This window comes from Leptonotus elevatus, chromosome 4 (assembly GCF_054856555.1).
Source record: "Leptonotus elevatus isolate MCC_2025b chromosome 4, RoL_Lele_1.0, whole genome shotgun sequence".
In the NCBI taxonomy this organism is placed as follows: domain Eukaryota; kingdom Metazoa; phylum Chordata; class Actinopteri; order Syngnathiformes; family Syngnathidae; genus Leptonotus; species Leptonotus elevatus.
This window is the reverse complement of record NC_141242.1, coordinates 4,718,931-4,730,829: the sequence shown is the minus strand read 5'-3', so window position 1 is coordinate 4,730,829 and position 11,899 is coordinate 4,718,931. Positions and strand designations below refer to the sequence as shown.

Here is an 11,899-nt window from a genome sequence, read left to right as displayed (position 1 = left end):
CGTGTCACGGGGTGGAGCATAATTTATATAAACGTTTGCGTCTATGTTCATTTGGAGAATACATTTTAAAAATTATTTGCATTTGGACGAGTAAAAAACATGTTTAGTTACATCCATAAAAATATTGAGGGGTTTACCACAAATATTAAGTTATTTCAGTATGAATTGTTCTAAACACTAAACAGACTGAAAGCCAGATAATTTGTGAATTTACGTCTACACGCACCAATGATGTGTGATGGTGACGACCCTGAATTTTGAACTAGTGAACACTCCAAAGCAATGGAATTGTTAGATTCTCTTTTTAGTCCATGTCTTATCCAACATGTCAACTGTACCACTCATTCATATGGCAATACATTGGACCTTGTTTTTACAAAAGGTGTCAATGCTGGCCTCTCATATCCTGCAAGTCCCTGTCTCGGACCACTTTTGTGTGTTTTATAATCTGATTTTTCGATGCGCTGAGATACGCTGTGGGCCAAACCACCACTGTTTTTAGCTCACCCTCCCTCTGTTTGTTAAACTTGACTCCATCTCCACTATGGGTATTATGTCTCCAGACCAGACCCAGTCTGGAGACATAATACGAGAAATAATACAATACATTTCCCGGTTGGCCGACCGGGGGCGCTGTTTATTTCAGACCGCGGGTTCATTTCAAAATCAGCAAATAAAGTGCTTTTATTATTGAATAACTAAATACTTGTCCATGATGTTCATTGTTCGTTTCTTCTTTTACCACTACTACTTCGACTACATTTCTATATACAGGTAAATACAATTCTGATGCCTTATCCCCACCTAGTGACAGGAAAGAGCAACAGCTCTGAGGCACTGTTTACACGACGTCTCGCACAGGTACCTTAAGTTATTAAAAAAGACAAGTGAAACTTTTTAAAATTTTGTATTTATCCCCTTTGTTTTCCTCTACGCTCCACTCTGGTTGACTGTTGTTTACATGTATTTTTAGATGAGGAAAAAAAAGTATTTTTTTGTTTTTTAATCAATATCAAAAGCTCATTTCCGTCAGTGGATTTTTTTATTTTTTGAAGACCTTTTCTATCAGACCTCCATGCGGCATGCGCAAGCCCTCTACCGGATTCAAGCCACATGCCGATTCAAATTTCAGGCTATATTTTTACGTCCTGTTGATGCAGTTGCATCAAAAGAAATGAGCCTAATGGCATACCAACATAATTTGACTTTCAACGGAGGGATCAATAAATGTGCAAATTCAGCTAATACTTTTAGATACGGATGCAATCTGAAGAGATCGTTGGTCAGCCGTCGAGTGAGTGCAACCCTAGCTTCAACGTGATGGGCTAAAATCGCATACAGGTCTATAACACTACAAATAACATCATTGTGTGAAGGCTGTGGCATTTGTGATTAATTGTGAGTTAACTAGTGAAGTCATGCGATTAATTATGCTTAAAAATGGTAATCACCTGACGTTCCTAATTTTTAAGAATGTTTTCTAAAAAAAAATTTGAAAAAAATAATTACAATTATTTATTTTTATTATTTTTTTAAAGAAAATATTATTAAAAATTAGGGGTGTCAGGTGATAATTTTTTTTCCGTAATTAATCGCAGGACTTCACTAGGTAACTCACGATTAATCACACATTTTTTATCTGTTCTAAATGTACCAAAAAAATATATCTAGGTTTTCATACTCTCATACTCTCTCAAAGTTAAACTAATAGAAATAGTTAAAATTAATTTAGGACGTCTATAGCCGTCAATGGCAGTGAAATAGTTAAAAAAAAATCATCAAAGAACACATCGGAATGTCCCTAATAAGAATCTATTCAAATGAACCGTATCCTGGCTGCGCTTCAATCTGAGTTCAAACAATCAGAATGGGTCATACATACTGCACCCCCCCCCACACCCCCCCCCCCCACACACACACACACACTGTGGTATAAAAATACAATCCAATTCAATTCAACACAATTAGCTGGCAGCTAAAGCACAATGCATACAGTACATTATTATAATTGCTGTACATTTTGTTTTAAAATGAAAATATTTACCACACACAAGAGTGGATTACCATTTGTACCTTTTTATACACTTGAAGCGTCAACATCGCACTCGGCGAATTGATTCCCAACATAAAGTCGTATTAGTTCAACAGATTTGTCTCAACTGGATAAAAAAATGTAGGTGTACTTTTTAAAAAGTCTTGTATGAGGGCCACGTTGAAAAGAAACATTATTACAATAATTAAAATCATAGATTTGAAGAATCAAGAATGAACTGAATTTCAGGAGTAAAGTCACAATTTTAAGATGAAATGCTGCACTTTTAATGCAGAAAAAAAAACATTTTAGGAGAATCATTTTGTACATTTAAGGAGAATTATGTCATAATTGAGAAAACAATGATGAAAAGTACTAGTTTTATGACTAAGTCAATTATATGAATAATAATTTCACAATTCCCCTGGTTTTCAATGTGGCTCTAATAAACTGCGAGAATACAAAAACATCATCCACTTTACATGAAGTGTAGGATGACATCAAATTAGCTTTGAATTGCTTTTGAAAATCTTCCACCAGATTAAGCTGATATACATCCGTCACCTTGTTTTATTTAAAAAAAAAATATGTAGAAAAAGAGCCCTGAATGTGAACCCAATGCATATTGTTAGCAGGACCAGAAGCAAGATTATTTAGCTGACTTTGAAAAATAAAACAAGTGAGAACGATTGCAATTGGGCTTGTTTTTGAACGGTTAGCTGCGATATGGCAAAGCACTTCACCAGTATGGAGTACGTGTGCATGTGCTTTACGGAGAATCCAGTAGAAAAAGAGCGTGTCCCTTTAAAAGTCACAGGCCCGCTTGTGTGCACTGAGGCGGTCGGACACTACAGTGTCATGTGAAAGAAAAGAAAAAGACAAATTCCAGATGGACATAATGTGAGGTTAGTCGGACTTTGAGTGGCTATAAAAAGTATCTCCACACCCCGTTCAGATACCAAGTTTTTGCTCAAAAACAAAACCTTCAAATGGTGGCAGTGTGTGTTGACTCCCATTTAACTAACGGGATTAATTCTGACCACGGCCACATCCCAATTTTAAGAGGGTGTGCAGACTTGTGCAACCGTGTTTTTACTATTTCTCTCTCAAGAAGACAAATTTGGAGTTGTGTACATATATTTTTTTAACTCATTCACTCCCAGCCATTTTCACTGAAGCAACCCCCTTCGCTCCCGGCTGTTTTATTGGATTTTGACAAATTTTGCGAGGCTCACAGATTATTGTGCTCTATTGCTATAAAAACATGGAACCTACCAAAAGAAAGATTAGAGTCCCTTCTTTCATCAGGGAAAAAAGTATATTTGCATTAGAATATAGCTTAAGTTTCATCATTATTCACAAATTTGTTTAAAACAGTGGGGAAAAGAGCTTTTTGCAACATGGCCCTGGGTGATCTTTTATACTCTGCTGCCACCTGCTGGCCGTTTTTGTAATAACTACCATTGCTTCAAGCGTTCTCTTCAGTTCAGAGGCTGCATCAGAGCTTTCTGTATGCTCTAGCATAAATACGTTTTGGGGACCATGGGTATATTTAAAACGGAACGTATTTATACGTTTATTGGGAGCAAATGAGTTAAGGTGTGCCGACTTGTGCAAACATGTTATTACTATTTCTCTGTCATGAAGACAAATTTTTAGTTGTACATAAAAAAATAAAAAATAAAAAATGCCATTTAAACAGGGATGTGCAGACTTTTGATATCCACTGTACACACACACAAAGTAAAGGAAATATTTCATGAGTACATGAAAACCAGACCTCACGTGCAAGTCTGCCTTTTACTGCTCCCGTGGCCGCCGTCACGGGAGTAATTTTTTTTTTCTTCAAAATATAAATAAAGTACTGCGTTAAGGAGGACGGTGCATAAAGTTTAAAAAAAATCTTAATTTTAGCAGGATAAATAATATGTTGTGTTGTTATTTACAATAAAATTGTATTTAAACTGATTACAATTTCCCAATTTTTTTTGCCAGAAAGGTCACAATAAAGTCCTATTTTATATTTTATTTCTTTCCGGGAGGAGGGACCTTAATTTTCAACAATGATTTTAGTATAAAAATCAAAATGTGGGGAGCAAAAAAGTCATGATTTTATTAATTTTAAAGAGAAAAACTATTTAAGAGAATAAAGTAATTTTGTGGTAAAAAAAAACAAATAAAAAAAACAAATTAAAAAAAACTGCATGGTAACAAATGAAATAATAATAATAATAATAAATAAGCCATAATTTCAAGTGAAAAAAATCAGAACGTTGGACTAAAATTGTAAGTGTAGAGAAAAAAAAAGAGATAATTTTTGATAAGTAATTAAAAATGTTTTTAAAAAAGAATTACAAGGTAAAAGGAGTTATAATTGGAAGAATAAAGTTATAGGTTCATAATGAAAAACATTTGAAATATTATGGGAATATTTTTGATGACGATAAAGACAGACAGAAACCAGCAAACCTCAAAAGAAAATTGCCAAAAGGTGGGAATGTATGTCGGCCCGATTATTTACAAAACTTTTGCCAAAGGGAATGTACCAACCATCAGCAGATGGTGGGGGTCACCTGCGACCACCAAATTTGGATAGGTTAAAAATATTCAAAAGAAGAAAGAAAAAATCAATACTTTTGAAAAATAAGTCGTAATATTTCAAATGTTTGGCTGTTTTGAGTCGTTAACGGGCTATGATGTCGTGGAGGGCGAAAACTATTAGTCAACTTTCCGCCCAACAGTCACTTTGACAAAAAGGACATGCGCGAGGTGGACATGTCGGATTGCCGATGAAGTGTCAGGAGTTTTTTTTTTGGGCAACGCTGCTAACGTAGATGTAGAATGACCTCCTCTCTTGCCGGTGAGTGCTTTCAAATCTGATCATACAAAGGCTTTACAAGTTTGCACATTCTGGATTTATTTCTCCTTTATCTGTGCTCAAAATGCCAATGCAAAGTTGGCAGTGTTATTTATTAGGGATGTGCCCAAAAAAATCGATTCTCATTTAGACCGTTGTCTCCCTTCTGTTCCACTTCGTATGTCATTATTTATTTATTTTTTTAAGATTATAACGGATGGATATACGTGAATACTTTAAAATTATTAAGGGGTTTACCAAAAAAGAGAAAGTTATTTCAGTAATAATGGACGACATTTTTTTATTATTATATTTACAGAGTGAGTCATACTAGTGTAAATGTAACAAAAAAGGACAAACTATATACAATGTTTTGAGTGTTTTGGCACACACAATAATTAAAAATGATATAAGGTACAATGCATATTAATGGACAATTACCGGTAAACATGCCAGATTAAAGCTGTCACAAAGTTTGAATCTGCAGCCCCTTGTCAGGTTGATGTAATATTTTATATACAAAATCAATTTCAAAATAGGGTTAAGTCAGACACATACAACACAGGTACACAGATCCTTCGTTCATTCAGCGGTAAACATGATCTTTGCACCATCATTCATCTCTGCTATTCTCACCAGCACACTTGTGCCTCTTAGCTTCAGTCTTACTTGGGAATCTTTGACAACAAACTGAGCAGGTAAAAGTGTGTGTTCTTGTGTATAATTTTAAGTTTTGCTTCTTAACAAAAGTTTGACCACAAACTGAGCAAGCAAAAGGCTTCTCTCCAGTGTGTGTTCTTGTGTGTCTTTTTAAGTTTCCCTTCCAAGCAAAAGTTTGACCACAAACTGAGCAAGCAAAAGGCTTCTCCCCAGTGTGGATTCTTGTGTGGTCTTTTAAGCTTCGCTTGTGAGCAAAATTTTGACCACAAACTGAGCAAGCAAAAGGCTTCTCCCCAGTGTGGGTTCTTGTGTGGTCTTTTAAGCTTCCCTTCTCAGCAAAAGTTTGACCACAAACTGAGCAAGCAAAAGGCTTTTCTCCAGTGTGTGTTCTTGTGTGTCTTTTTAAGCTTCCCTTAAGAGCAAAAGTTTGACCACAAACTGAGCAAGCAAAAGGCTTCTCTCCGGTGTGGGTTCTTGTGTGTCTATTGAAGTCTCCCATCTGTGCAAATTTTTTACCACAAACTGAACATGCAAAAGGTTTGTCACCAGTGTGGCTGATCATATGTCTTCCCAATAGAGACTGGCAGCCAAAAGTTTGACCACACTGACAGCATTTCCACCATGTGCTGGCAGCGTGACATGTCACATCACCGTCAGACCGTTCATAGTCATCGGTTTGAGGAGAGTGTAACGTGTCTTCACCATCTGATATTCGAGCTAACATGCTGTCTGCTTGTGATCCGCCGCGGTGGTCCTCGTCATCTTCTGTTGTTTGTTGTCTCGAGTTGCTGCTTGGAGACTCCGCCCCTTTGTTCTCTTCATATTGACATTCATCTTCACTCTTCAAATGGACACCAGTCACGGGCAACTCTGTGAAATGCTCCTCCTCTTTAATGTATGGCGGCAGCCGCTCCTCTTTTTTTATGTTGGGAGGCTGTGGCTGCTCCTCTTCTTTAACTTGAAGAGGCTCCAAGTCCTCCTCCTCTTTCACACCAGGGAACTCTGGCTCCTGCCGCTCAGGACAAAGATATTTTTCACTGACGTCTGCGGGACACAAGTTACATATGGTTTGGTAAGGACCGTTTATTGTGACGTTATGTGTTTTATATTTAAGATGATCACATGGGCCACCTGAGTGAAAGAGTAACAAAGCTGGCAAATGTTACGTATCTGTATTTTGTTACAGAAATCACTCAACGTTACTCTGTAACCCCTGCAACGCTGATTGTTCCGCACATAAATATAGAACATATTTCAAGTTGCGAAATCTGGCATTCATTGACAAAAAGCTAACAAATGCATGCATCTGCAAGAGCTGTACAACATCCTCGAGGAGTTGACGAACTTTTAATTATTCAAACTCTAGGGGGCAGCAAAGAAGAACAAATAAAGCCAGGGGAGAGAAATCAAATTAGCCAACAGTAAGTGTATGTCAAACCTAAATGGGTATTTTTTAATCATTGTAATGGGCTTAGTGTCAATGTCCCATTAGCATAAATATGTGGCTATATGTAATATATTAGCTAATTCTATGCTAAGAAAAAAAAAGTTTTTTTTATTTTTACTTCGTTACAATCAATGGTCCAACTAGTCACTTCTGTTTACAATATCAAATTATCTACTAGGCTTCCATCCTCCATTCTAGTTGTTGGTATGTCAACGAATCAAAAATTAAGAATAAACCTGCTTATTTATATAATTCTCACAACATTTAACATAAAAAATAGGAGCACCTATTCTTATCTGAGACATGTACCAAAGCGAACTTGAGAAAAACTGTAAACGTAAGTTAAAAAGTGCCCGGATGAAGGATCCTTTCAATAGACATATTGTTGAAAAGTATTGATTAAAAAAGTGACAAACCTGCTCTGTTCAACACACCTCGAGGCTGCTTGAAAAACACGTCCATCAGTTGACGTAGTCGCTCATTCTCTTCTTTTGCGCCACAAAGCTCCTCTTTGTACTTGATTTTCGTTTTTGCCAACATTTCACACGATATTCACGACACTTTTCGGTCACATTTGACGTCTGTTGAGCCAATATGTCGATAACAAACGCGTCTCCTTTTTTTCGGCGGCAAACTAAGCTAAGCTAAACAAGGCCGAAAGATTTTGACAAAAACTGTGTGATACGAATGTAACCAGACACAAAATGGAGCAGTTTGGCTTCAATAGAGTAGTGACGGACGCACAGTGTCGATGTTTAAGTTCGTATAGTACGAATTCAGAATGAATTATTACGAATTATAGTGAACCGCGTGTGGCTATGTAAAAGCAGCCTGGAATGGAGTATTGGTCACGTGAAATCTATTCTACGGCAACACCAGTTGAACAAATCTCGTGTCACGGGGTGGAGCATAATTTATATAAACGTTTGAGTCTATGTTCATTTGGATAATACATTTTAATAATTATTTGCATTTGGACGAGTAAAAAACATGTTTAGTTACATCCATAAAAATATTGAGGGGTTTACCACAAATATTAAATTATTTCAGTATGAATTGTTCTAAACACTAAACAGACTGAAAGTCAGATAATTTGTGAATTTACGTCTACACGCACCAATGATGTGTGATGGTGACGACCCTGAATTTTGAACTAGTGAACACTCCAAAGCAATGGAATTGTTAGATTCTCTTTTTAGTCCATGTCTTATCCAACATGTCAACTGTACCACTCATTCATATGGCAATACATTGGACCTTGTTTTTACAAAAGGTGTCAATGCTGGCCTCTCATATCCTGCAAGTCCCTGTCTCTGCCCACTTTTGTGTGTTTTTTAATCTGATCTTTCGATGCGCTGAGATACGCTGTGGGCCAAACCACCACTGTTTTTAGCTCACCCTCCCTCTGTTTGTTAAACTTGACTCCATCTCCACTATGGGTATTATGTCTCCAGACCAGACCCAGTCTGGAGACATAATACGAGAAATAATACAATACATTTCCCGGTTGGCCGACCGGGGGCGCTGTTTATTTCAGACCGCGGGTTCATTTCAAAATCAGCAAATAAAGTGCTTTTATTATTGAATAACTAAATACTTGTCCATGATGTTCATTGTTCGTTTCTTCTTTTACCACTACTACTTCGACTACATTTCTATATACAGGTAAATACAATTCTGATGCCTTATCCCCACCTAGTGACAGGAAAGAGCAACAGCTCTGAGGCACTGTTTACACTACGTCTCGCACAGGTACCTTAAGTTATTAAAAAAGACAAGTGAAACTTTTTAAAATTTTGTATTTATCCCCTTTGTTTTCCTCTACGCTCCACTCTGGTTGACTGTTGTTTACATGAATTTTTAGATGGGGAAAAAAAAGTTATTTTTTGTTTTTAATCAATATCAAAAGCTAATTTCCGTCAGTGGATTTTTTTATTTTTTGAAGACCTTTTCTATCAGACCTCCATGCGGCATGCGCAAGCCCTCTACCGGATTCAAGCCACATGCCGATTCAAATTTCAGGCTATATTTTTACGTCCTGTTGATGCAGTTGCATCAAAAGAAATGAGCCTAATGGCATACCAACATAATTTGACTTTCAACGGAGGGATCAATAAATGTGCAAATTCAGCTAATACTTTTAGATACGGATGGAATCTGAAGAGATCGTTGGTCAGCCGTCGAGTGAGTGCAACCCTAGCTTCAACGTGATGGGCTATAATCGCATACAGGTCTATAACACTACAAATAACATCATTGTGTGAAGGCTGTGGCATTTGTGATTAATTGTGAGTTAACTAGTGAAGTCATGCGATTAATTGAGCTTAAAAATGGTAATCACCTGACGTTCCTAATTTTTAAGAATGTTTTCTTAAAAAAAAAATTGAAAAAAATTATTACAATTAGCTGGCAGCTAAAGCACAATGCATACAGTACATTATTATAATTGCTGTACATTTTGTTTTAAAATGAAAATATTTACCACACACAAGAGTGGATTACCATTTGTACCTTTTTATACACTTGAAGCGTCAACATCGCACTCGGCGAATTGATTCCCAACATAAAGTCGTATTAGTTCAACAGATTTGTCTCAACTGGACAAAAAAATGTAGGTGTACTTTTTAAAAAGTCTTGTATGAGGGCCACGTTGAAAAGAAACATTATTACAAGAATTAAAATCATAGAATTACAAGAATGAACTGAATTTCAGGAGTAAAGTCACAATTTTAAGATGAAATGCTGCACTTTTAATGCAGAAAAAAAAACATTTTAGGAGAATAATTTTGTACATTTAAGGAGAATTATGTCATAATTGACAAAACAAAGATGAAAAGTACTAGTTTTATGACTAAGTCAATTATATGAATAATAATTTCACAATTCCCCTGGTTTTCAATGTGGCTCTAATAAACTGCGAGAATACAAAAACGTCATCCACTTGACATGAAGTGTAGGATGACATCAAATTAGCTTTGAATTGCTTTTGAAAATCTTCCACCAGATTAAGCTGATATACATCCGTCACCTTGTTTTATTTAAAAAAAAATATGTAGAAAAAGAGCCCTGAATGTGAACCCAATGCATATTGTTAGCAGGACCAGAAGCAAGATTATTTAGCTGACTTTGAAAAATAAAACAAGTGAGAACGATTGCAATTGGGCTTGTTTTTGAACGGTTAGCTGCGATATGGCAAAGCACTTCACCAGTATGGAGTACGTGTGCATGTGCTTTACGGAGAATCCAGTAGAAAAAGAGCGTGTCCCTTTAAAAGTCACAGGCCCGCTTGTGTGCACTGAGGCGGTCGGACACTACAGTGTCATGTGAAAGAAAAGAAAAAGACAAATTCCAGATGGACATAATGTGAGGTTAGTCGGACTTTGAGTGGCTATAAAAAGTATCTCCACACCCCGTTCAGATACCAAGTTTTTGCTAAAAAACAAAACCTTCAAATGGTGGCAGTGTGTGTTGACTCCCATTTAACTAACGGGATTAATTCTGACCACGGCCACATCCCAATTTTAAGAGGGTGTGCAGACTTGTGCAACCGTGTTTTTACTATTTCTCTCTCAAGAAGACAAATTTGGAGTTGTGTACATATATTTTTTTAAACTCATTCACTCCCAGCCATTTTCACTGAAGCAACCCCCTTCGCTCCCGGCTGTTTTATTGGATTTTGACTAATTTTGCGAGGCTCACAGATTATTGTGCTCTATTGCTATAAAAACATGGAACCTACCAAAAGAAAGATTAGAGTCCCTTCTTTCATCAGGGAAAAAAGTATATTTGCATTAGAATATAGCTTAAGTTTCATCATTATTCACAAATTTGTTTAAAACAGTGGGGAAAAGAGCTTTTTGCAACATGGCCCTGGGTGATCTTTTATACTCTGCTGCCACCTGCTGGCCGTTTTTGTAATAACTACCATTGCTTCAAACGTTCTCTTCAGTTCAGAGGTTGCATCAGAGCTTTCTGTATGCTCTAGCATAAATACAAAACAAAACGTATAAATACGTTTTGGGGACCATGGGTATATTTAAAACTAAACGTATTTATACGTTTATTGGGAGCAAATGAGTTAAGGTGTGCTGACTTGTGCAAACATGTTATTACTATTTCTCTGTCATGAAGACAAATTTTTAGTTGTACATAAAAAAATACAAAATAAAAATAAAAAATGCCATTTAAACATTTAAACAGGGATGTGCAGACTTTTGATATCCACTGTACACACACACAAAGAAAAGGAAATATTTCATGAGTACATGAAAACCAGACCTCACGTGTAAGTCTGCCTTTTACTGCTCACGTGGCCGCCGTCACGGGAGTAAAAAATTTTTTTTCAAAATATAAGGAGGACGGTGCATAAAGTTTAAAAAAAATCTTAATTTTAGCAGGATAAATAATATGTTGTGTTGTTATTTACAATAAAATTGTATTTAAACTGATTACAATTTCCCAATTTTTTTTTGCCAGAAAGGTCTCAATAAAGTCCTATTTTATATTTTATTTCTTTCCGGGAGGAGGGACCTTAATTTTCAACAATGAATTTAGTATAAAAATCAAAATGTGGGGAGCAAAAAAGTCATGATTTTATTAATTTTAAAGAGAAAAACTATTTAAGAGAATAAAGTAATTTTGTGGTAAAAAATAATAATAAAAAAAACAAATAAAAAAAAACTGCATGGTAACAAATGAAATAATAATAATAATAATAATAATAATAATAATAATAATAAATAAGCCATAATTTCAAGTGAAAAAAATCTGAACGTTGGACTAAAATTGTAAGTGTAGAGAAAAAAAAGAGATAATTTTGGATAAGTAATTAAAAATGTTTTTAAAAAAGAATTACAAGGTAAAAGGAGTTATAATTGGAAGAATAAAGTTATAGGTTCATAAT

General features: G+C 35.8%; 1 protein-coding gene across 2 annotated transcripts; it reads right to left on the bottom strand.

The window, feature by feature from the left end:
- Positions 1-5,173: 5,173 nt before the first annotated feature.
- On the bottom strand, positions 5,174-7,840 carry LOC147175075 (uncharacterized). 2 transcript variants are annotated; one of them, XM_086074122.1, is made up of 2 exons: positions 7,413-7,840; positions 5,174-6,593 (listed from the first exon to the last, which is right to left on the bottom strand). In XM_086074122.1, exons 1-2 carry the CDS (start codon positions 7,534-7,536, stop codon positions 5,503-5,505), a joined length of 1,215 nt encoding a protein of 404 aa, XP_085930248.1. In that variant the 5' UTR covers positions 7,537-7,840; the 3' UTR covers positions 5,174-5,502. The 2 variants fall into 2 exon arrangements, with proteins under 2 accessions (XP_085930248.1, XP_085930249.1); XM_086074123.1 differs by having other exon boundaries at positions 7,431-7,840.
- Between the last annotated feature and the right edge of the window lie 4,059 nt (positions 7,841-11,899).